This window comes from Sorex araneus, chromosome 4, assembly GCF_027595985.1.
Source record: "Sorex araneus isolate mSorAra2 chromosome 4, mSorAra2.pri, whole genome shotgun sequence".
NCBI classification, from domain to species: domain Eukaryota; kingdom Metazoa; phylum Chordata; class Mammalia; order Eulipotyphla; family Soricidae; genus Sorex; species Sorex araneus.
The window spans coordinates 196,768,742-196,795,295 of record NC_073305.1 but is presented as its reverse complement, the minus strand read 5'-3'; the positions used below and the strand labels follow the sequence as shown (position 1 = coordinate 196,795,295).

At 51.9% G+C, this 26,554-nt stretch overlaps 1 protein-coding gene across 2 annotated transcripts in view; it reads right to left on the bottom strand.

The window, feature by feature from the left end:
• Positions 1 to 26,554, bottom strand: part of COL26A1 (collagen type XXVI alpha 1 chain) — a 91,522-nt gene that overhangs the window by 37,922 nt on the left and 27,046 nt on the right. The window contains exons 2-3 of one of the 2 annotated variants that reach the window (XM_055135570.1): positions 23,627 to 23,749; positions 7,272 to 7,375 (exon numbers count right to left, since the gene is read on the bottom strand). In XM_055135570.1, the coding sequence (XP_054991545.1) occupies positions 7,272 to 7,375; positions 23,627 to 23,749 (227 nt within the window). The remainder of the gene's footprint in view (positions 1 to 7,271; positions 7,376 to 23,626; positions 23,750 to 26,554) is intronic. The other variant, XM_055135571.1, reaches the window with a different exon arrangement.

The following is a 26,554-nucleotide window of genomic DNA, read 5'->3' as shown; positions in this document are numbered from 1 at the left end:
ATCCCTGAGTTCAGAGCCAAGAGTTAAGTCCCAAGAACCACTGTGTGTGGCCCTACAGCAAAACAAACAAACAAACAAACTTCGCCTGTCACTTCACAGCTACTTGACTTTGGCCTAATCTCTCAGCAGTTACTCCTGACAGTGTTCGGGGAACCCTATGGGATGCCCGGGATCGAATCCGGGTCAGCCACGTGAGAGACAAAGGCCCTCCCCGCTGTCCTATCACTCCAGCCTCATCTCTTCTTACCTCTGAACTGTAGCTCCTGCATCTTAGTCCTTCTGGACTGTTGATAGCCAGAGACAGGGTCTCATAAAATAAGCATCTATTTCTGACACTTTGGGGGAGTCCCAGATCCAGGTTCTAGAAGATTCTGTGGCTGGTGAGAATCTGGCTTAGACTTTCATCTATTTTCTTACTGTGCACACCCAGCAGAAGCCAGGGGCCCTGCAAGGTCACTTCTCAGAAGGGCACTAACCCCATTCCCGGGGCTCCACCCCCATGGTCTCACCAAATTCCCAAAAGATCCAACCACTGACACCACCCTAACAGGGAGTCGGTTTCCACAGCTGGCTGTGGGCACAAGGCATGGCCCCCAGATGTCAGTCTGCAGAAGCATCCACACTAGGGAAACGGACGAAGAGAACAGTGAAAGTCCTTCCTAAATTATCAGGGGCCATTTCAAAGGGAAGACGTGGTGGCCACTGATTGAACTAGCCTGAGGGGCGCCTGATTGCAGATAGTGACTGTAGGAACTGAGTTAGAAATGAAATCTGGACGCCATGGTACAGTGGGGAGGGGGTTCATCTTGCACACGGCCAACCCAGGTTCAATTCCTGACACCCCCTAGGGTCCCCTGAGTCTGCCAGGAATGATCCCTGAGCGCAGAGCCAAGAGTAAGCCCTGAGCACGCTGGATGTGTCCCCAAAACAAATATCTTTAATTTAGAAAATAACTAGAGGAGACATACAAAATCAGGAAATAATATATACAGCAGACTTCTCGCCCCAAATGATGAATGCCCAAGGAAAATGGAACAACCAGACTGTTTAAAGTATGAAAATTTAAAAAAAATCACAAATCCAGAATATGAAGTCAATGAAAACATTATTAAAAATTAATGGAGGGGAGGTATGGTGCCACCAGCAGGTCAACCTGTACCTGTGGGGCAAATGCATCAGCAGCCTGATGGTGCCTTCAGACTTCCAGATATCCCAAAATTGCTGCTGTGCCTTAGGCCAGACCCCAACAACTTGGGGCCAAGTTTACCAAGAAATAAAATGGTATGTGGGAGACACACCCATAAGCCACCTCCGGCTCATCTATATAAGCTCATTTATTGGCCTTATTTCACAGACCCATAAATCTCAAAAGAGATCAAAAGACAGAGTTAGGGCTTGTAGTGCAGAGGTAGGCGGGAACCCATGACTGAGAACTCCAGGCCTTCTTGGATCGGGACTGGGCCTCCTCCCCCAGATCCCCAGTTTCCCAGTAGCTTGGCAGTCACACCCACAAACTGCCCCCGGCACCATATAATCTCATCAACGGCCAAGACCCAGGGACTATAAACTAAAACTCTCGAAAGAGAGAACCACAGAATATCCCGATCCCACACCAGGCTGTCTTCACTGGGGCGCCTCAGAGTGGGGGCGGGTGAGAGCCCTCCCCACCCCAAGGGACCCAGCCCCGGCAACCAAAAACCTCCACAACCCAACTGCCTTCACGCTCAAGACCCGCCCCCCCAGGCACTCGGGCCGAGCCTCATGCATGAGTGAAGTCCTATGGAACCCAGGCAATGCAGAACTCTGTGACCTTGAACTCTGGGCTCAACGGGACCAGAAACAGAGATCCTCTGCCCGCTTTCCCCAGTCTCCGGTGACCTAGGGATCATGTCCATAAGCCACCTCCTGCCAGCGCCAGACAATCTCATCATCAACCACCATCCAGATCACATGGATGCTTCTCCCAGAAGGGAGCATAACATGAGGCCCCCATAACCACGCCACCGGACATGGGGCCCCCGTGCCACAACACAACCACCACCACGCTCAAGGCCACTCCCCATGTGCTTGGGCCAAGCTTACATATGAGTAAACATATTCCTGGACCCGACACATCATAAAACACTACCTACCCATTCTCCAGAATTACTACACCACATCTGATGGGGCTTGGATAGTAGGCAACAAATCATAGAGGGAAATATCTATATATGCATATATACATATTTTTATGGTATATATACCAAAGCTCACATCACCCAAACAACAAGTTAGTGATATCCTATAGAATGTCTTAATGGCTCCTGCCAAAACAGAACAATCTTCACACTGTTTCCTATATGAACACATTTTTGTAAGCATGTTCAGCAGTTCTTTATAACAGACAATAGAAATATATTGTTTCGGTTGTGTTTGGGGATAGGGATTGGGATTTGGGATGGACACATCCCAAATTTGGTGGTGGGAAGGTGTAATGGTGGTGGAACTGGTGTTTAAATATTGAATGTAATCAAACATTGTGAACTACCTTATAAAATTTAAAAAATTTTAAAAAATAAAAGAAATGAGGTGCTGGAGTGATAGCACAGTGGGTAGGGCATTTGCCTTGCATGCAGCCGACCAAGGTTCGAATCCCAGCAACCCAAATGGTCCCCTGAGCACCGCCAGGAGTAATTCCTGAGTGCAGAGCCAGGAGTAACCCCTGTGCATCGCCAGGTGTGACCCAAAAAGCAAAAAAAAAAAAAAGAAAAAAAAGAAATGTGGAGTTCATGCTCAATTCAATCAGCTTGATCAATGACTGAATAAATAGCAGTGCTCCTACATTATAAAAAAAAAATAATGGAGGGGCCAGGGCGATAGTACAGCAGGTAGGGCGTTTGCCTTGCCCACAGCCAACCTGGGTTCGATCTCCAGCACCCCATATAGTCCCCTGAGCACCAGCAGGAAAAACTGTGGAGTGCAAAGCCAAGAGGAACCCCTGAGCATCTCCAGTTGTGACCCAAAAAAGAAAAAAAATTAATGAAAAATAGAGAACCCCGTGTGATATAAGAAACTAGACGCCTCCAGCGCTGTGGTGGGAACTTCGTGAAGTGGCACAGTCACTGTGGAAACAGTTCAGCAGTGGCTAGCATAATCAACATTAATTTCACATGACTCTGGAAGCCCCATCCTAAATCTGTGTCCAACGGAATCAAACACAGTTGTACAAACAAAAATAGTTTCATGAGTACTCGTAGAAGCCAAAAGTGGAAACAACCCATAGGCTGCCACCAACCAATGAATGAATAAACAAAATGCAGTCTAGTCTTCCAGTGAAAGGCATTTGTCATGCAGATGTATGTGACAGCCCGGGTGACACGCCTCAGCATGACACTCAGGAAAAGAAGCCAGACAAAGGGGCCAGAGCAAGAGGACACAGGAAGGGCGTTTGCCTTGATTGCGGCTGACCCAGGTTTGATCCCCGACATCTCATAGGGTCCCCTGAGCATCACCAGGAATAATTCCTGAGTGCAGAGCCAGAAGCAACACCTGAGCATCGCTGGGTGTGACCCTCCCCTGAAAAAAAAAGAAGTCAGTAAACAAATGAGACTACATTAAACTCAGACGCTTTTGCACCCCAAACGAAAGAGTGACAAAAGTACAAAAATATCCCATAGGTTGGGAAAAAATAGTTATCCAATACACATCTGATAAGGGGTTAGTATCCAAGATATATAAGGCGCTGGCAGAACATTTTAAGAATAAAATATCCAACCCCATCAAAAAATGGGGAGAGGAAGTGAACAGAAACTTCTTCAAACAAGAAATACAAATGGCCAAAGACACATGAAAAAATGCTCTACATCGCTAACCATGAGGGAGATGCAATCAAAACCACAGTGAAGTATCATCCTACCCCACAGAGACTGGCACACATGAAAAAGAACAAGAGCATCCAATGCTGACGTGGATGTGGAGAGAAAGGGACTTCAGTGCTGGTGGGAATGTCGACTGGTACGACCTTTCCGGAGAACAATTTTGGCGTTCCTCAAAAAGCTAGAAATTGAGTTTCCATCTGACCCTGCAATACCACTTCTGGGAATATACCCCAGAGGCACAAAAACATACGTCAGAAATGCCATCCGCACTTCTGTGTTTATCACAGCACTGTTCACAATAGCCAGAATCTGGAAACAACCCATGTGCCCGAGAACAGATGACTGGTTAAAGAAACTGTGATACATCCACATAATGGAATACTATGCATCAATTAGGAAAAATGAAGTTATGAGATTCATTTATAAATGGATGGACATGGAGAGTATCATGCTGAGTGAAATGAATCAGAAGGACATAGAATGACTACACTCATTTGTGGAATATATATATATGTATATATATAAAACAGAATATGAGACTAATACACAAGGACAGTAGAAATAAGGGCAAGGAGAATTAGTCTACAGGTGGAAGCCTACCTCAAGTGTGCTAGGGGAGAAAGCAATTGGGATAGAGAAGGGACCATTATGACAAAGAGTTGGAAATGTTCACTCTGGTTAGGAACTACGTGCTGAAAGTAGGTAAATGAACATTCATGAAAACCTCTCGGTAACTGTGTTGCAGACCACAGTGCTCAGAAAGGGAAGGGGGGCCCCGCAGGGGAGAGAGAAGGAGAGAAATAAAGTGCCAGCTATAGAGGCAGGCTGGGGAAAGAAACTGGGGTTTTTGGTGGTGGGAAATGGAGGGAGGGGTGTTGGATCATTGTATGACTGAAACCTGATCATGAATAGCTTTGTGACTGTGACTCTCACAGTGACTCAATTAAAAAAAATAAACATTTGAAACATAACAAAAAAAGAGGTCAGACACAGAAGCCCGCATAATCTTAATTTGTTGTTGTTGTAAACTCTGAACACCTGGTTATGCTCAGAGTTTACTCCTGGCTCTGTGCTCAGGGATCACTCCTGGTGGATCTCAGGGGACAGTATGTGGTGCTGGGGATTTAACCTGGGTTTTACCCATGTCCTACTCCTGTATCATCTCTCTCTGACCCTCAATGGCTCTATTTACACAAAACATCCAGAATAGGCAACTCAGGAGAGATCAAAAATAGGTAAGCGGTTACCAGGGGCTAAGCCAGGAAAAGCATAAAGTGATAAGTACGTGCTTTCCCTTTGGGGTAATAATGAATATTCAGAACTGGATAGAAGTGAAGGTTGCAAAACAGCATGGATGCACTTACTACCACTATACACTTTAAAAAATAGTTAAGGAGGTGGCGTGATAATGCAGGTGTCAGGCCCTTACCTCGCTTCCTGCTGACCCTGGTTTGAATCCCTGGCACCAGATATTGTCCCCTAAAAACCCCCAGAGGTCACTCCTAAGCACAGAACTAGGAATAGCCCCTGAGCACCACCAGGTATGCTCCCCCCCCAAAAAAAAAAAGTAACAAAATAAAATTGTTAAGATGGTCTGGAGAGTTAGTACTGCGGCAGGTAAGGTGTTTGCCTTGCACACAGTGGATTCTAGTTTAATTCTCAGCACTGTAAATGTTCTCAGGAGGGATCCCTGAATGAAGAAATAAGAGTAAGCACTGAGCACCACCAGATATGCACACCCCCCAAAAAAAAGTACCAGAAAGTAAAATAGAAGTAGGGCACTTGCTGTGCATGCAGCCACCCCAGGTTCCATTCCTAGCACTCCGTATGCCCCCCCAAGTCCTGGCAGGCGTGATTCCTGAGCACAAAGCCAAAAGTAAGTCCTGAGCACCACCAGGTGTGAACCAAAACCAAAAATAAAATAAAATTAGGTGCTTTTAAACAATTTAAGTCAGATTAAGTTAAAATAGTTTAAATTTTGTTTAAGTTGAGAGAATTTTCCAAAAGCCAACTGGCACAGTAAGAAATGTATGAGGGGGCTGGAACAATAGCACACCAGGTAAGGCATTTGCCTTGCACTCGGTTCCCAGCATTCCATATGGTCTCCTGAGCACCTCCAGGAGTAATTCCTGAGTGCAGAGCCAGGAGTAATCCCTGTGTATCGCCGGGTGTGATCCAAAAAGGGAAAAAAAAAAAAAGGATGAAATATTTTCAGTTCTCTTTATGAGAACAGCATAACCCTCACTTAATACTGAAAAGACATCATAAAGAAGGATGATTAGATAAATGTAAAATATACACATATGAAAAGGAATAATACATTCAAATGAGGTTATAAAAGTTTGGTGTCATGTTTCATATCTGTGTAATGTGACATGTCAGCAATGAAGAGATAAAGGTGGTCACCCCATAGATGCAGAAGAAGCATTCCACCCGATTCAGCACATTCCTGATGAACACACTCAATTCTGTTTAGAATGTGAGTAACGGCACATCTGATCTATGGCATAAAGTCAACTGCACATTTGCACAGAACTCCCCTAAAGTCAGCCCAGGCAAGGTACCGGCTCATACCACTTGGCTTCAACATTTTACCAGGAGTTCTAGTCAGTTCAATAAGGAAGAAATGAAAACTTGAAATAATACGCAAGTCAGGGAGCAGGACAGATAGTATAGCAGGGAGGGCTCTTGCCTTACACGCGGGACTCAAGTCGGATCCACAGCATCCCATAGTGTCCCCTGAGCACCACCAGGAGTAATTTCTGAGTGCAGAGTCAGGAGTAACCCATGAGCACCGCTGGGTGTGGCCCACAAAATAATAATGATAGTAAGAATAATATAAAATCATAAAGGAAAATTAACTTAGCGCAGGGCTTGGTGCTTCTTGAGCACAACCCAAGCACCAAACCACCAGGCCTGCCCGGCTGTGTGTTGCTGAGTATCTGCGGGACGGGCACTACTGGGGAGACCAAAATAAGAGAAAGTGGAGCCGAGGCGCAGGTCAATTCCCGAGCTGCGGCTGAGCGTCGCCTGCGCTATGCTGAGGGCCAAGTACCCCCACTCTCTGTGCACCGTCTGGGCCAGAGCAGGCTAGGCTCAGACCCTGGGAAGGGCAGACCTCAGGCAGAGGCCGCTGGGTGAGGAGGAACCGCGGCCACCCCCAGTCCCTCTCCTTGAAGCTGGTGGCCCATTCATATGCCTTCGCTAAGCACAGAAACTCCTCAACTGGACCAGGCAGGTTCCCGGCCCCATGCTCTGATTGGCCCTGCTCTGCCCCGCCCAATGTTCCATGCCCCGCCCCTTCCCCCATCCCATGCTCCGATTGGTCCTGCCCAGGCCCCACCCCAATGTTCCGATTGGCCCCACCCACCCAGCCGATGCAGGAGGCCCCGCCCCCAGGTTCCAAGGACTCACCCTCCTCGCAGTTGCTCCCAGTAAAGCCAGGGCAGCACCGCCACTCCAGTGCCGTCACCGTCCGGTAGGACACTCTGTAAGTGGGTCTGATGAGAGTCCTGTAACTAACACAAGGGCAGCGTCAGGACGCTGGGGCCGCTACCCGCCCCACCAACGCCCCCACACCTGCCCAGAGCTAACCCTAGACAGCCCACCAGCCAGCTCTGCACTCAGGGCTGGCCAGAAGCTCGGGGCAAGTGGCCACTCTCATGCATGTCGGTTCTGAAGTGCCCGCGTCGGGGGGCCTGGGCGGTAGGTTCCATCTCCCTCATCCCATGTGCCCCCCACCCCAGCCCGTTAGGAGTGATTCCTAAATGCGAGCCAGGAATAACCATAGGGCACCGCTGGGTGTGACCCAAAATGAATGAATGAATGAACTAAGAGTTCATTAAAGTGCTGCTTCCCGCCTCCTGCAAGGCTTTGGCGTGCTTTCCTGTGATGGGAATGCCCTGAGCACCCACTGTCCCGGTGGCGGAACTGGGGACCCCCACCCCCCAAAAAAACAAAGAATTCACATGCTGGAGCCCTTTTCCCCTATCTGACTCTATCTGAGAGCTGTTCAAGAGGTCTGGAAGGTGGAAGGGGGCTGGATGCAGGCCTCTAGGGCAGTGTCCTCCGAGGCCAGGCGAGGGGAGGAAAGCCGGCTCATCCATGAGCGCATGCGCAGCAAGGCCCTGGCTCTGGGAGGCACGAGGGACAGCCGCTTGAGCGATCACCCCTGTGGGCATTTTGGTATGGGACCTAAGCTGAGACAGAGGCCAAGAGGATGAAGAGGACAAGAAGGGCCCCAGCGCAGACCCCTCACCAGACCTGTGTGACCCACATTCGGCCGCGATTCGGAGCACCGTGACCCACAGCATCCCCACGGAAAGTCCTCCTGAGCCCCCTAGACCGGGGTCACGACTTGATCAAACTGGGTCTCCGGTCCTGGACTCAGCCCTAGCAGCCCCCCATCTCACCCCCCAAGCCCCTCATCCTCGCAGTACCCTGCCTGCTGGAGACGGTTCCGGCTGCAGCCTGGGGACTCTTCCCCAAACTTGGGCGCAGGGACAAGGACATCTAGCTCCAGGTCCGGAGCGATAGTACAGTTGGTAGGGCATTTGCCACATGACCAGCCCTGGTTCGATCCCCCAAGCACCACCAGGAATTACTGAGTGCAGAGCCAGGAGTAACCCCTGAGCGTTACTGGCTGTGTCCCAAAAAGCCAAAAAAAAAAAGAAAAAAAAAACTAGTTTAACAAACTCATTCATTCTTCAGGGGCTGGAGCAATAGCACTGTGGGTAGGGCGTTTGCCTTGCACGCGGCCGACCCAGGTTCGATTCCCAGCACCCCATATGGTCCCCTGAGCACCGCCATGGTTAATTCCTGAGTGCAGAGCTAGGAGTAACTCCTGTGCATCGCCGGGTGTGACCCAAAATTTTTTTTTAAAAAATCTGATTTACTCATTCATTCTTCACCAGGCACACGTGACTCTCATGGTACTGCTTGATCCAGGTGGCCACACACACACACACACACACACACACACTCCACTGGTACCAGTGCACCAGTGGCTTAGAGAGTGCAGGAAGAGCTGGGAGTAAGTGGGCAACTGCAGAAACAAGCAGGCAACTGGCGGGGGTGAGTGGGCAGCTGCGGGAGTGATGTCTGCACAGTCACTGCTGGATGGGAAACACACAGGCCACATGTGAAATTCCCTAAACACTGCGGAGAATCCTGTCCTGCTCGTTTCTCTTTCCAACAGATCCTCATCTTCGTAAACATTCCAGCAACCCGTTCCCCTGCAGAGCTAAGAGCTAGGGTGTGTGTGTGTGTGTGTGTGTGTGTGTGTGTGTGTGCGCGCGCGCGTGCAGTGGGGGTGGGAGTGTAAGCACAGCAGGAAACTCCCAGTGAGGAGGCCAAGGTCAGCTGGGAGGAGAAGCCCAGACTGGCAGCTGAGCACAAACTTGGGCATCTGACCTCCAGGTGCCCCCAAAGTTGCAGGCATGGCACACGGGGGTCAGTGGTGACCAGTACCAGTATCACTGCTCTGGACAGCCGTGAGAGCAAGGGGTCAAGATAGATTGTACAAGAAACACACACTCAACTGTCACCCACGGTCACCCACACTCACACTCACACATTCACATCACGTAGTCTAACACATCCACAGACACAGCCGGCCTTGGAAGGGGCTACAGGCCCACCAGTAGGTGGTGCTGTTTCACCAGCCCAGAGGGCAGGGACTCTGCGCCCCAGAGGGCCTGGGGCTCCCTAGAGGAGCCTGGCTCGTCAGGGGGGGCGGCGAGAACCCCAGGGTGCTCAACAACCACAGAGACTTCCCTGCAAATCCAGAGACCTTAATTCAGTTCTGTGACTGCCCTCTTCCAGAACTTTCCGTTGCTCCCAAAGACCAAACTCTCCGTCTGCTTCTTTCCACTCCCCTCCCTGAGCCATCAGCAGCTGAGTCTCCAGTCACTACCACACAAGCGGTTGTTCTTCCTTCCCCAGGGCCTTTGCACATGCAGGTCCTCTGCCTTCTTCCTTGATGCTGCCAGAGAATTCCCAATAGCGTCCAGACTGTCTCCAATGTCTTTCCTCTGAAAGACTCTTCCCTTGGCCAGGGCTTCAGAGGTGCTCTCCTCGGCCCCCATGCAGTTCGGTAGTTGCTCCCATTCCTACATTCAGCAGTAGGTCCCAGGGTGCCAGGGCATCCCTCCATGTGCCAGGCACTGGGGATAGGAGAGGGGAGTAGGCGTGGGCTTTTGAACACAAAGCACATCGCCATGGTCATGACAGTCAGTCAGAAGGCAAACACCAGGCACATCCCTGGTGCTAGATTGACATGTTTGATATTAGCAGTGAGTCAACCTTTACCAATGTGTCCTGACAACGTTGCCGTAACTCACTAGGCTCCCGTTACCAAGCCACAAAGGCACCATTCTGCCAAGGTCCCTTGCCAGAGGTTTGTGTTGCCTGACCTGGAACTTTCACATTTCACTTGTATCTTTGGAAGCCGGAATGATTGGAGTATGGGGAGCGTGTTTGTCTTGCACGCAGCTAACATGACTCAATCCCCAGTGCACCATCTGGTCCCCTGAGCCCACCAGGAATGATCCTTGAGTGCAGAGTCAGGAGCACTGCTGGGTGTGTCCCAAAAAACAAACAAATAAATCACATGATGTGTCTCCGTGAGGTTCACCCATGTATATGTAACAGATTTGTGTTCCTTTTCACTGTTGAGTAATATTCCCTTATAGCCATGTACCACATTATCCACTCTCCTGTTGGATGTTTAGTTTGCTTCTAGTTTTGAGCCGTGATATCCAAATATGCTATGAGCCTTCTCATGTCAATATTTGTGAGGATGGGCTTCTGTTCCTCTAGCGTGCCTACCTAGGAGTGGAGCTGTTGGACCCCAGGATGGCGCTCTGGTTCCCCTGGGTCCACCCTGTGCACAGGTTCCCAAGCAGCTCAGATGAAGAGCCCTGTGCCTCACAGCAGTTTCTGTGCCCGCGCCCGCACCGACATTGACCTCGTCGATGCTTTCTATTTTTGACATGCGAGGGCTTATGTCATTCTGCCATTACAATTCTTGTTTCCATTTTTACTAATTAAATGCAAAATTGAGTCCCTTTATGTGTTACTTGAATATCATCTTTGGTGAAGGAGCCCTTGTAAGATTTTTTGCCCATTTTTAAATTGAGTTTTGTGTCTTTTCCTAATTGAATTGGAAGCAGGCATGTTCTCTACAGCTCATCTCTGTCAGCTGTGTGGAGAGCCGGTGCTTTCTCCCCCTCTGAGACTCTCCTTTTTCATTTTCTAAAATCAATGTGTATGACAGTCAGCTTTCAGTTCCAATAAAGTTCAATTTCATCATTTAGAAATTTTTAGGGGGGCTGGAGCGATAGCTCAGTGGGTAGGGCGTTTGCCTTGCATGCAGCCGACCTGGGTTCAATTTCCAGCATCCCATATGGTCCCCTGAGCACCACCAGGGGTGATTCCTAAGTGCAGATCCAGGAGGAACCCCTGAGCATCGCCAGGTGTGACCCAAAAAGCAAAAAATAAAATAAGGGGGCTGGAGAGATAGCACAGCGGGTAGGGCGTTTGCCTTGCATGCGGCCAACCCGGGTTCAAATCCCAGCATCCCATATGGTCCCCTGAGCATGGCCAGGGGTAATTCCTGAGTGCAGAGCCAGGAGTAACCCCTGTGCATCGCCAGGTGTGACCCAAAAAAGCAAAAAAAAAATAAAATAAAATAAAAAATAAAAAAAAAATAAAAATAAATAAAAATTTTAGGGGTGGGGCCAGAGCTATAGAGGGTAGGATGTTTGCCTTGCACACATCTCCGGCATCCCATATGGTCCCTTGAGCACCATCAGGTGTGATTCCTGATGAATCAGGAATGAATAGAATCAGGATGAATAGAGTCAAGAGTAACCCCTGAGTACCACTGGTGTGACCCAAAAAGAAAAAAAAAATTAGGGAGGCCAGAGTGATAATGCAGCAGGGAGGACATTTGCCTTGCACGAGGCCAACCCTGGTTCAATCTCCAACACCCAGATGGTTCCCCAACCAGCAGCAGGAGTGGGAAAGAGTGCCCTCTGCTCTTGAGGGCAGAGCCAGATGTTTGCCTTGCACGTGGCCGACCCAGCTCCAAATCCCAACTCCACTTATGGTCCCCCAAGCATCACCAGGAGTGACCACTGAACTCAGAATCAGGAGTAAGCTCTGAGAACAGCTGGGTGACCCCAAAACGAAACCAAATACTTTACTATTTGATGAGGAGGAATCAAAGTTCATTCTTCTCCATTTGGAGTCACCTGCTTCTGACATTACTGAAAAACCTTTACCCTCTCTGAGTTGCATTAGTTCTCTAGCCCTGCTGGCAACCAAATGCGTGCCCGTTCCTGTCTTCCTCACCTCTTGTTTTCTCCATGTACCCAAACCTCAGTCCTTTTTCTTTTCTCTTTATTTTGGGGGGCTACCCCCAGCGGTGCTCAGGACATACTCTCAGAGCCTTAGAGTGCAGAGCACACAGGCAGTTACTCCCCACCCCTGCTGGTCCCAGAGGCAGGAAGAGCTGAGACGCACAGGGCCACCCTGGGATGGGTCCCCGGTGTCCCATATGGCTCCAGCCTCAGAACCACGCTCTTTTTTTTTTTTTTTGCTTTTTGGGTCACACCCAGCGATGTACTGGAGTTACTCCTGGTTCTACACTCAGGAATTACCCCTGGCGGTGCTCAGGGGACCATATGAGATACTGGGATTTGAACCTGGGTCAGCCTGGGTCGGCCGCGTGCAAGGCAAGCGCCCTACCCGCTGTGCTATTGCTCCAGCCCCCGAACCACGCTCTTCATATAGATTCACAGCGGCTTTGACACCTGCTGATGGGCCTCTCCAATTTCATCCTCCTTGGAGGTTTGCTCGACGTTTCAAGGCCCTTTGCATTCCCTGAGCTTCTTCGATGGGCTTATAAAGCTCTGTCCCAACAGCCCGCCATGATTCTGAGTGTGACTCATGTGGACACAGTTAGCATCGTAATGTCTTCTCATGCACGAGCACGGTCTAACTTTCCTTTTTATTAAGTCTTTTTTCAGCAGTGCTCATGTCTGTCGGAGGGTGGAGGCTGGAACAGGTGGGGTGTTGGGCCACCCTCAGCAGTGCTTGGGGGTTACTTTCAGGTCAGTGCTGGTGGCTACTCCCAGTGCTGCTCTGGGCACCCCAAAGTGTGGAGGTCAAAGTGGAGTCGGGGCCATGCAAGGCAAACGCCTTGAGCCCTGCTGTCTCTCGCCCTCAAGTGGCTTTTTTCTACATTGACAAAGATGAGCAAGATTTGGGCTGGAGCGATAGCACAGCGGGTAGGGCATTTGCCTTGCATGCCGCATGCCGGTCCAGGTTCGATTCCCGGCATCCCATATGGTCTCCTGAACACTGTTGGGAGTAATTCCTAAATGCAAAGCCAGGAGTAATCCCTGCGCATCGCCGGGTGTGACTCCAAAAAAAAGAAAAGATGAGCAAGATTTGTCTCCTTAATTGTTTTCTTAATGAAATCGCAAGGTGGGCAAGACCTCAAAAGGTGGAGGGGGGTGAGATTTGTCCTGAACCGGGAAAGCAAATGTCAGCTAGCACCACTAGGTTGAGGGCCATAGGGGAAGAAATACATGGTGCATTGGGGAGCAGAGTTCTTCTGAAGCGTGGACTGGGCACCGATGTGGCAACTGGGGGCCTCCAGTGCAGGGCGGGTGCAGCCTGGGTCCGTCTGCGGGCAGCTGGGTCCTGGCCAGGCCCGCACGCCAGGCAGACTTCTCCCCGACTGCCTGGCTCCTTACTGGCAGAGCTGTCACACACCGGCAGAGACCCCTCTCGCTCTTGCGGATGGAAAATAAACAAAGGGCTGGGCGAGATTCTCCATCTCAGCACAGCCATGTGGTAGGAGAGCACCCCCCCACCACCGCGCGCCCCGGGGAGCACCACCATGGCCTGGAGGAGGAGGGCAGACCTGATGGGGTGAGACTGGCAGAGAGACCCCAGGGAAGGGCTGGCTGGCGGCGGGGGCAGGGGTGAAGGAAGCCGCACAGTGGGGGAAGTCGAGGCGCCGCGGCAGAGGCTGGGGTGAGACTCGGGAATGAGGGCCCCATGTTCTCAGCGGCCCTCCATGAAGCCCCCCACTCTGAGCGGGAGGGGCCCCCTCAGCAGTAAGTGGCTAAGGTTATGAGTTTTCTGTGTCCCCCCCTGCCAAAGGTCATGGGACTCTGGTGTGACGGAGAGTGTGAAGGTGAGGAAGAGGCAGGAGGTCCCTCTCCGTGAGAGACCCCGCGAGGGAGAGGTCCAGGGGGGCCCCTCAACCCCACCCCCACCCCACAGGCACTTCCATGCAGGCCTCTTGGCCTGGAGGCAGCCTGGGCAGGCGACAGCAGCAGGCGGTGGCCCCCGAGGTGACAACTCAGCTGTAGGTCAACAGCGCCTGGGGCCTGGGGGTTCCCAGCTGCCGTGCCCAGCACCAGAAGGGGACAGTGGCCAGGGGCCAGGGGCCAGGGGCCTCGGTGTTGGGGCGGGGAGGCTCCTGGAGCGGGGAGAGAAAGGCCGTGTCCTAGAGAAGTCCCGGGCTTCACTGTGGCCGTGCAACCCGCAACCCGAGGGGGGAGGTGTGGCAACCCAACCAGAGAGGGGAGGCCGGCTGGTGGAGGGAAGGAGGGGGCTGGTGAAGCCCCAGAGTTCGGGCAGACCCCACGCTTGCTCTGCACATCTGGAAAAGGTTGGCTCTAATGCCATCAAAGAGCCGTGCGGGGCGGGGGCCCGGGAACTTAACCCCTGAGGCCCCGCGGCTCAGCCTCGAAATCCGTCAGCGCTGTGGCAGCTGTGACCCCAGCAGTGGCCCCAGAGCTGGGGGAGGGGGCAGGCAGGGGCCAAATCCTGGAGCACAAGGACGTGACTCCCCCCAGAGCCTGTCGGGGGTGGGGACCCCACTTCCTGGGAGGGGACAACACAGGGGCCACGTGGCTTATCTTGCTTTCCCATGGGGGACCCAGCAGGGGTTGCCCAGGGTCCCTGCTGGTCCTCACCTCCCCGCCCCCAAGCCCAGACCTCTGCTCTAATGCTGCTGCCCCAGGGAACCCGAGCGGGACCACAGCCGTGTGAGGAGGGGTCCTTGGTTTTCCTCTCTGCGGCTCCCGGGCTCCCGGGCAGGCGGGGCCAGACCAGACCGGAGGCCCGCAAGCCGGAAGCAGGAGGCCCGAGGCTGAGGAGGCTCAGCGGGCCCAGGGGGCACACCTCAGCCCCCCACAGCATGGCACAACTCCCCCACTCCCTCCACTCCTCCCTCCAGCAACTGCCCCCCAGGACACCCGGGCCCCTGTGGCTCACCCTCATCTTCGCCGCTGACGCCCCTTCTTTAGCCCGACACCCCCAGGACCTGAGGCCCCGGTTCAGCTGCTCAGCCCCAACAGCCTCCAGCCCCGGGGCTACGCCTGCTCGTGACACTCACGGGCTCTGACCCACACACCTCCCCAGACACCACTGACCTCGCGGTTCTGATGGCGGCCACCAACAGCAGGTTCATACAGGCGAGGCTGCATCCGCTAACAGCAACATGTGTGTGCGCACAAGTGTGCACATGGATGTGTACGTGTGTGTACACATGTGATCGTGTGTGTGAATGTGTGCATATACATATGTGTGTGTGGTGCTGGGGATGGAACCCGGGCCTCACACATACCAACCAAGTACTTTTACCACTCAGCTACAGCCCCAGGTCTAGCAGCACTCTTAGGCTGAGTTTCCCTTTAGTGTGTGTGTGTGTGTGTGTGTGTGTGTGTGTGTGTGTGTGTGTGTGTTGTGTAAGTGTGTGAGTATGTGTGTGTGAGTGTGTGTAAGTGTGTGTTTGTATGTATGTGTATGTCTGTGAATGTGTGTCTGAGTATGTGTGTGTGAGTATGTGTGTGTGTCTGTGAGTGTGTGTGTATGTGTGTGTGTGTCTGCGTATGCTCAAAGAGGCCCCCAGAGAGATCCCTGGGGCCCTGTGCATGCCAAGCAGACACTCCAGGCCCGAGGCAGCACTCTAATGTGTGCCCGTGTATCTGTGGCACCTAAGAATCATGACATGCGCTCTGGCCCCAGCCCAAGTCCCCTGACCCGCTGAGACTGTGATTGACCCTCCTCTTCCTGTCTCCCCCAGGGAGCCACCACGGCCCCAGCCCCATGGGGGCTGACCCTCCTGCCGCTGTCCCAGCTCAGCCAATGGCCTGTCCCGGCAGCCACCTGCTCAGAACGAGTCCAGTCCTCCCTGACTGCCCCCAGCCCTGAGTGGCCACACGGACCTGTCATCTCGGCTCTTGGGCCCCCGCCTGAGCGCATCCACTTTGCTGCACCTCCTGACATCCACCAAGCACCACCACCACCCTCTCCCGCTGCCTCCACCCTGCCCACAGATGCACAGGGCCTAAACAAGCCCTCGGAATTCTCAAAAGAAAGATAGAGGCAGAGAGAGAGAGGGAGAAAGGAAGGGAGAGAGAGATACAGACAGAGAGACACAGAGAGAGAGAGAGAAGCCAACAAAGGGAGATACAATAGGAATAAGGGCCAACGTCCATGGAATTGAACCAGAGAGAGAACAGAGCCAGTGAATCTGCAAACTGCTTTTTCTGGAAAGAGAAATGAAATGGCAAACGTCTAGCAATGTGGCAAAGACAGAAAGGAGAGAAAACACCAAGTATCAATAACAGGAATGAAGCCGGGAATAGCACCAAACACTCAGATCTGACGACTTGGAGCAAATAGACGGAGCTGTTGCAAAAACACAAATGACAACTCACTCAGCATGAACTTCATCATTTGGATAGCCCTGCAGCCATGAAGGAAATTGAATTTGTAGCTGAAAAACTCTCCCCAAAGAATGCTCCCGATCCAGATGGCCTCACTGGAGAATTCCACCAAACATTTCAGGAGAATTAATACCAATTCTATGCAATATTTTCTAGCAAATCGAAGGGAAGAGGAAGCACATCCTAATTCATTTTATGCAACCTCTATAGTCAAGTCAGCCAAGCACATTTCAGAACAGGACAGCTACAGACCAATACCCTTCATGATATAAACAAGAAAATCCTTAACTAGTAGCAAGTAGTATGAGCAATATTAAAAGAATTCTATAGTATGATCAAGTAAAGTTCATTCCAGGGACCTAATGCCGGTTATATATTCCAAGGTCAGTCAGTGTAATCACTAGATTAACAGAAAGAAAAGAAAATCACATGATTATGTCCATCAATGCAAAGAAATTCTTCCAAACCAAATGTAGCACCGTGATTAAAAACACACAAAGAGAAAATTAGTAATCATGGGGAGTTCCTCAATTGGATAAAGAACTGCTGCCAAATCCATACAGCTAACATGATACTTAGTGGTGAAACTTCTCCTTCAACTGACAGCAAAGCACTCTCTCCAGGGCCAGAGCAACAGTACAGCGGGGAGGGGAGGGCGCTCGCCCTGCCACAGAGGACCCAGGTTTGAACCCCAGCACCCCATATGGTCCCCCGAGCCTACCAGGAGTGAACAGTGAGTCCAGAGTCAAAAATCAGCCCTCAGCATTGCCAGGTGTGACCCCCCCCCCCAAAATAAGCATTCTCTCCAGCCTCTCCTCTCTTCCTCAATGAGTGCTGGAAATTCTAGTTGCTCCAAGTGGCAATAAAGCAAGAAACAGGGGCTGGAGTGATAGCACAGTGGGTAGGGCATTTGCCTTGCACTCAGCCAACCTGGGTTCGATTCCCAGCATCCCATATGGTCCCCTGAGCACTGCCAGGGGTAATTCCTGAGTGTAGAGCCAGGAGTAACCCCTGTGTATCGCTGGGTGTGACCCAAAAAGCAAAAAAAAAAAAAAGGCAAGAAACAGAAATAATGTGTTCACAAATACATGTTCTTCAATATAAATAACAGACCGACCAGGGGGAACAAAACTATTTCCACTGCAAAACTGTCTTCATGGGAAATCTCAAGGAAACCACAGAGAAACTCCCAGAAGGAACAAATGAGCTCAGTGAGATCAGGACCTGGGCGGCAGCCTTGAAGGCCGAGCACACGCTCCCCGTGGGGGTGCCTGGGTTCGATCACCGGCAATACATGGTTCCCTGAGCATTGCTGGAAGTGACCTCAAACATTAAGCCGGGAGCAGACTCTGAACACTACACCAGCGTGCTATTGGGAGTCGTGAAAAAAAGGAGGGAGAGAGAGAGAGACAGAGAGAGAGGGAGAGAGAGAGACAGAGACAGAGAGAGAGAGAGAATTTGAATGAAAATATAAAAATTAATCGATTAACTGTATCGCTGTATATCTATGGACTAACCATAATATATGATTTTTCAGTATAAATACACAAGTTGGGGGACTGGAGTGATAGCATAGCGGTAGGGCTTTTGCCTTCATAGCATGTAGGCCATTTGCAGCCGACCAGGGTTCGAATCCCAGCATCCCATATGGTCCCTCAAGCATCACCAGGAGTAAACCCTGAGTGTAAAGCCAGGAGTAACCCCTGTGTATCTCCAGGTGTGACCCAAAAAGCAAAAGAAAAAAAACATGAAAAAAACAAACAAACAAAAAAAAAACACAAGTTGGGGCAGAGAGCTGGTCCAGAAGACAAAGTGCTTCCCTTGCGTGCAGTTGACCCAGATTCAACCCCTGGATCCACAGGTGGCTCCCTGAGCACTTTCAGGGTAACTCCTGAGCAGAGAGCCAGGAATAGCCCCTGAGCAGGTGCGCCCTGAACACCCCACAATTTAACAGTCACTGTCACTGTCGTCCTGTTGCTCATCGATTTGCTCGAGCAGGCACCAGTAACGTCTCCATTGTGAGACTTGTTGTCACTGTTTTTGGAATATAGAATTTGCCATGGGTAGCTTGCCAGGCTCTGCCATGCAGGCGGGATACTCTCGGTAGCTTGCTGGGCTCTCTGAGAGGAAGGGTGGAATTGAACCCGGGTTGGCCACGTGCAAAGCAAACGCCCTACCTGCTGTGTTATCGTTCTAACAAGGAAAAATATTCTTGACAAACACTCAAAAATAAAAAAAAAACAAGGGAGCCCAGAAAGATAGTACAGTAGGGAGGGCGCTTGATTTACACATGGCTGACCAGGGTTCAATCCCCAGCACCCCATAAGGTCCCCCAAACACCGCCAGGAGTGATTCCTGAATGCAGAGCCAGGAGTAACCCCTGAGAGCACCACCAGATGTGGCCCCAAAACAAACAAACAAAAAACCCAACATGTTTTATATGTTAAAAACAATCCCCCCCCCCTTGAGACTGGAGCTATAGTATAGCGGGAAGGGTGTTTGCTTTGCACACGGCCAACTCAGGTACGATCCCCAGCATCCCATATGGTCCCCTAAGCACCACCAAGAGTGATTCCTGAGTGCAGAGCCAGGATTAACCCCTGAGCACCGCTGGGTGTAACACAAAAAGGAAAAAGAAAAGAAAAGAAAAGAACAATCCTCCAAAGTCAAAGAAATTTAAAAAAAAAGATAAAAGAGGGGACTGGAAAGATAGTCCAGTGGGTAGGGTGTTTGCATTGTATGAAGCTGACCCAGGTTTGATCCCCAGCACCCCATAGGGTCCCCTGAACCTGCCAGGAGTGATCCCTGATCACAGAGCCAGGAGTAAGCCCTGAGAACTGCCAACTGTGGCAAAAACCTAAAATTTAAAAAGGTAACATTTTAAAAAAATACTAAATAGGGGGTAGAAGCAATAGTACAGAGGGTGGGCACTGGCCTTACATGTAGCTGAATCGAGTTTGGCACCCTGTATGTCCTCCTGAGTGATGCTGGAGCACAGAGCCAGGAGTAACCCCCGAGCACCACTAGGTACGGCCCAAACACAAAAATAAACATAAAACCCTAAATAAATGAATAGGAATACCGTAGTCCTACATTACCAGACTCAAGACCATAAACATGCCAATTCTCCCCAAAGATACATAGGTGAAATATAATTCCTATCAAAATACTGCCACGATTCTAAAAAGATAAAGACAAAACTATCCTGAACTTCCTATAAAAATAAAATGGAAAAGGGCCAAAACAACTTTGAAGAAAGTAGGAGTCCTCATGGTTTGAGTCTTACAGTGTCAGCTGCAGCAATCAAAACTGTCATTATGGTGGGACAGGGGTGCCACGGAGTAGAGAACTCAGACCTACATCAACTCACCTCCGGAGGTGGGCACAATGCTCCAAAATCAGGTCGGGGAAGGAGCACATGCTTTACCACATGGAGTCCTGGCGCAAGGGGAAAATGCCAGGACTCCTTGTGGTGTAAAAGGCAAAACCATAGGCAAAACCCAGTAATAATCAACCCAAGTCTCAGCTCCAGCAAAGATGAACTCAGCATGCATCAAGTGCCAAACACAAAGCTATAAAACATTCGGGGTGGGGGGGGGAGAAAAACCATAGGAAAAAGCCTTGAGGATCAAAGGCTCAGACTCGCTACGAAACACAAGATTCAGAAAAGAGAAAACTATCAATGGGACTTCATCAAAGCCTGAAAAACGCCGGTTCTGTAAATACAGAGATGAAAAGAGAAACCACAGCCAGGGAGAAGCTATTTGGAAACCACGGAACATCACGGACAATGGATTGTATCTAGACCAAAGAAAGCTGGAGACTCAACAGTAAGAAAACAAAGAGGCCAGTTGGAGAGCGGGCGCGCGAGGAGATGAGACATTTCAACAGAGAAGATAAACAGCTGCGGCCCAGCCCGGGGAAGACGCTCCGCATTAGTAGCCATCGGGGAAACACAAATTAAAACCACAATGAATGGCTAAATAAAAAGTAGTGACAACACCGAGCACTGTCAAGGCAGCCAAAAAAGGGCCCCCCCCTCAGACATCGCTGGGGGGTGCTGTGAAGGAGGGGCGGGGACTCTGGAACTGAGAGGTTTGGTTTGAGGATTCTTCCTAAACTAATTCATATGACCCTGGGCACCCTATTTTCATATCAGGGACCCTGGCTCCTGGAGAGACACTTGTTTTCTTGTTTGTTTGTTTGTTTGTTTGTTTGTTTGTTTGTTTGTTTGAGGGGGGACACAGCTGGCAATGCTTAAGGGTTACTCCTGGCTCTGCACTCAGGGATCACGCCTGGTGGGCTCGGGGGACCTTCTGGGTGCTGGGGCTTGAATCCAGGTCGACTGCGTGTAAGACAAGCAACCTCCCCACTGTACTATATCTGTGGCCACTGCGCAGCCTCAGGGATTCCTTTACCATGGGGGGTTTACAGAGAAGCTTTCGAGCGGGTGAGGGACTCACGCAAAGTCACAAAGCTAATTTCATTGGCTCCAAAGTGAGATTAACCCCATTCCTCATATACACGCACCCACGCTCGAGGCTGGAAAACTAAACACACAAGAGGGTGGCGGATAGAGAAGCAACAAGAGCAAAAATGCCACGGAGAGAATCACTTCTTGAGTCCAGGAGCAAAAACTCTTCCTTCGGGAATCACGGGAGCAGGCAGCAGAGGGTTCTCCGTGCCCCCCCGTGACAGCAGCCTCTTCCCTCCCCACGAGCTTCCGGGCAAATGCAATGGTGCCTTCACGCCCGAGGACCTTACCCCAAGCCCGGGTCCTTTCTCTCCTTGTGCAGAGCCACCCTCAATACTAACAGGAGTGATGCCTGAGCACAGAGCCCCGGGTAAGCCCTGAGCACGCCAGGGTGTGTTCCCAAAGCAAAGAACAAACAAACGAAAAATGTTTTCTTGCCCTATGCGCTTATTCGGGGAGAAGAATGTCTAGAGTCACTCCTTCAATGCCGAAGGCTTCTCGGCAGACAGTGCTCATCTTCTCTGTGCAGGCCTGCTACTTTGGGATGCCTCCCCGCAGCAGCCACCGGCCATTTCTTCAGAGTAACAACAGCGCCAACCAAGACTAGAACGATCTAGAAAACCAACAAACATCCCCCCCAGCCCCTCCTAACGGCCCCGAGCTGGATCATCTGGGCCTCACCTGTGCCCACCCCACATCCCGCGGCCACTCTGGGCTCACCGCGGAGCTGCAGGGCAGCCCCGTGGGCACCGGCGCAGTGAATCGCCGACCAGGAGCCCCGGGAGGATTCATCCTGGGCGCCCGCTGAGCAGAGGTTTGCGCGGGCAGGACCGCGCAGCCAGCATTCCCGCCAGCCGGCCTGGGGAGGCGGATCGCACGCCACGGTGTGTGGGCCTCGTTCCAGCCATCGGAACCGCTCGCCGAGGCCTCAGGAAGAGACGGCCTGCCGCGAGGAGCAGGGAATTCCACTCCTGGCTCGAGCTGCCCGGGGATTCCTGCCGGGGTCTGCAGCCTCTCAGGCTGCTCTGCAGATTCTGCCCTTGTGGCCCCGCGAACACCAGGTCCGACCTCTAAAGCCCCAGAAACCTGCACGCACGCGTTCTGCCGGGCCGCTTGCTCCAAAAGAATCCGGGCTAAGCCAGGGCTCCAGCAAGCGTGTTCCATGGAGAAGGGGCAGAAAGTGCTCCTTGAGCACTGAGGCTGCTCCCAGACTGAGACCGTGGAGGACGCATGAAGCGAGGCAGGTGAGGTGGGAAAGGGGGAGAGAGAATCTGAGCAGGGGCAGGAGCCCTGGGTGCATAGTGATGGCCGAGGACCTGCTGAGATTGGAGCAGGCGAGAGGGCGGGGCTTTGCAAGGGGCGGGGGTTGTGGGTGTGATCACTCGAGGGCGGGGCTTTTCTATGGGGTGTTGCTGATGGGCGTGGTCACAAAGTGGTTGAAGGGTGTGTATGATCACGTGACGGGCAGGCTGGGTGTGGTCGTGCTAGGGACGGTGCCTCAGTGTGGTAGGTGGAGTTTATGAGGGACAGGACTGTGGTGGGCGGGGCTGAGGCCGGTTATATCTCCAAGAGCATCCAAAGTGTCCACATTAACAAACACTTTGGGGGGCTGGAGCGATAGCACAGCGGGTAGGGCGTTTGCCTTGCACGCGGCCGACCCGGGTTCAAATCCCAGCATCCCATATGGTCCCCTGAGCACCGCCAGGGGTGATTCCTGAGTGCTTGAGCCAGGAGTGACCCCTGTGCATCGCCGGGTGTGACCCAAAAAGCAAAAAAAAAAAAAAAAAAAAAAAAAAAAAACCACTTTGGGTTATTTCTTTACTTATATGTATTCTTTACAATAATACCAATACTATTGTTTTACAGCTGCATGGCTGCTACACCGTGCCCACCCCCAGAATACCAGATCCCTCTCCAAGACCTCTTCCCCTCTAGTCCCTTTAGGACACCCCCAATCACATTTCTTTTTTAGGGGGGTCACACCCGGCGATGCTCACAGGTCACTCCTGACTCTGCTCTCAGGAGTCACTCCTAGCGGTGCTCAGGCGACCATATGGGATATCCGGGATAGAACCAGGGTCAGGTGCGTTTGAGGGAAGGCCCTCCCGCTGACCTGTCACTCCAGCCCGGATCACATTTCTCTAGACCGTATCTCAGGGCTGATTCCATTAGGGATTGTCTCGTCTCTTCTTTACACTCTGCATGTGGGTAAGATCTTCTGGAGACCCAAGCCTGGCTGACTCCTTTTTCAGCCTTCCCTCCCCTTCCCAGCCTCTCCACCCCCCACCCCACTCATTGCCCCTTGTGGGTTTCTGCCCAACCAACGCCCACTGTATGGGGACAGTCTGTCACTAGCACATGCGTGCTCCTACACTCATGTCTGCGCGCGCACGCGCACACACACACACACACACACACACACCACACACACACACACACACACACACACACACACACACACACACCGCCACCCAGGTTGAGCTGCATGGATCTGGGGAACAGGAAGGAAGGACTGAAGCCACCAGCCCTGCTGCCTTTACCTCACGAGGTTGGCACAGGGTCCCGGCCATCGGCAGCTCTGGTACACGCGCTGGACGACTGTCTCCGAGCCGTTCTGCACCTGGCAGGACACGGTCCTTGTCACCGTGTGATGGCACCAGTGCCTGTGGAGACAACAATGGTCACATGAGCCTGGAATGTTCCTGAAGGTCCAGACAGGATGGCTGAGGAGGGCCCCGCTCCAAGCCTGGGGGGTTGTTCTAATGGTCCGCTGAGTTTGTCCAGACCCAAGGGCAGAAAGGACCCACTCCCCACGGCGACCAACCATGGCTTCATTTTCATCGTGAACACCCCCGGGACCCCACTCTGATGGGGAAGGCGGAGGAGGAGACACTGCACCCCAACACAGAGAGAGAACAGGGCTGAGGGGTCCCCCCATGATTAGCACAGGAAACTGGGGGTCAAAGCAGAGCACCCGGAGCTGTGCAGGGGACAGTGGCCCAGGCAGCAGCGGGGGGGAGGGAGCCAGGAGAGGGGCTGAAAGGGCCAGTGGGAAGCCATTGACTGACAGGGAGTGGCCCGGTCCTCAGAGGGCCCCTCAGGGGCAGGAAGAGGCAGGAAGCCCCAGGGGGACGGGGCTGTGGGGCAGGGATCAAGGCGCCAGAGGAGCCCTATCCCCCACCGCTCTCTGCACCCACAGACCGAGAAATTAGAAATCTCAAAGTAATATCCGAGTCCTCAGAAAGATGTTGGGGTACATTTTCGGGGAGAAACTCAGTGTGGCGTTCACCATATTATGAGGTCTATCAAGCAGGTACGAACTGGGTGTCGTGGAAAGGGGGAAGAGAAAAAAAAAAAAAGAGTTATGTACTTGGAACAGTGGGACTTCATATGTCTTCATTCTCAGCAATGGAAAACTAATTATCAAATGCTTCCTTGGCAGTAGGGCTGTCTTTTTTGGGGGGAAACTCCAACAACAATAGTGAGTTTTGTATTGAAATATGGAATGTAATCAAGGTAAAGAGAAAATGAAGTGAAATTCATCAGTTACGCACATGGGGTTGGGGGGGCAGGGGGGAGGTATACTGGGGTTTTTGGTGGTGGAATATGGGCACTGGTGAAGGGATGGGTGTTTGAGTATTGTATAACTGAGACATAAGCCTGAGAACTTTGTAACTTTCCACATAGTGATTCAATAAAATAACACACACACACACACACACACACACACACAAAGATGTTGGGGTAGGCAAGCCCTGTCCTCCCCGCCCTCAGAAATAAAACTGGGGGCTGGAGCGATAGCACGGTGGGTAGGGCGTTGCCTTGCACGCAGCCGACTCAGGTTCGATTCCCAGCATCCCATATGGTCCCCAGAGCACCGCCAGGAGTAATTCCTGAGTGCATGAGCCAGGAGTAACCCCTCTGCATCGCCGGGTGTGACCCAAAAAGAAAAAAAAAACCTGAATCACATAAAAGGCAAAACCCCATAAGATCCTCCTTAAAACCCCCCCGGGGGTGGGGCAGAGTGGTAGTGCAGGGGGGAGGTCATTTGCCTGGCACATGGCAGATCTAGATTCGATCACTGAAAAACCACAAGGTCCCCTCCAGAAGTGAGCCTTTAGCACAGAGCCAGGAGCAAGTCCTGAGCACTAATGGGTGTGCCCCCCCAAAAAAAAAGTGCCCAGGGAGGGGCTGGAGTGAGAGTACAGTCATAGAGGATCTACTCTGCACGCGGCTGTCCAAGGTTCAATCCCCATCCCATATTATCCCCAACCCTTCCAGGAGGCAGAGGAGTAAGTCCTGAGCACTGCTGTGTGTGCCCCAAAAATGAAAAAAAAAATGCCCAAGGCAGGGAACTGGAGAGACAGTACAGCAGTCAGGGCACTGGCCTTGCATGTAGCCGACTTGGGTTCCATCCCTGGCATCCGTTATGGTCCTCCCAAACTCCACCAGGAGTGATCCCTGAATGCAGAGCCAGGAATGATGCCTGAGTATCGCTGGGTGTGGTCCAAGCCCCCACCCCCGCCTTCACCCTCAAATAAATTATGAAATGCAAAACCCTGACAGTGTAGGGCTGCGAAAATCAGCTCAGCAGATGGGACCCAGTCACTGGGGGGGCTGCTGAGCTGGCAAGCAAGCAGACAGTTGCGGAGAGGGACAGTGGGGGACGGGGAGAGACTTGGCCCACAAACCCACTTGCGACCTCTAGTAGCTGCTGAGGAAGATCTGAGAGAGCAACGAGAAACGGAATTCTTGGACAAATAATCACCACATTTCCCGAGCGCTGACGGGAGGTGTGAGCACTGCATTCGAAAGGGGCTTCTGAGCGCTGAGTGTGGGCACAGAGACACTTTTTGTGATGAGAACCAACACACACACACACACACACACACACACACACACACACACACACACACACACCAACTCTCAGGACGCAGACAGCTGGAAAGAGAAAGTATTGAATGGGACCCGAAGAAAAGGGAGGGGCCCAACGACAGTGCAGCAGGGAGGGTGTTTGCCTTGGACAGGGCTGACCCAGGCTTGATTCCCTGAATCCCGTATTTCCCCCAGCACAGCCGGAAGTAGTAATCCCTGAGTGCTGGAGTAAGACTTGAGCATCTCCAGGTGGGACCCAAAAAAAACAAAGAAAAGGGAAACTGGTCACTGACGACAGACTGAAATCACATTTCTCATGGGCAACAGGAGGGCCGCGACCAAGCGACACCACCCTTCCGTCTCGGGTGCTGGGGTGAGGACAGTCCCAGGGAGCCTCCTGCACGCGCTCACGCACTCCAGCCTGGTGACCTATTCTCTAGTCTGCATGGAGAAATGTTTAAAACCCAGAAAGCTGGAGCCAGAGTGAGGCAGGGAGGGTGTTTGCCTCGCACGCGACTGACTCGGGTTCCATCCCTGGCACCCCAACGGTGCCTGGAGCCCCTCCAGGAGTGATGCCTGAGTGCAGAGCCAGG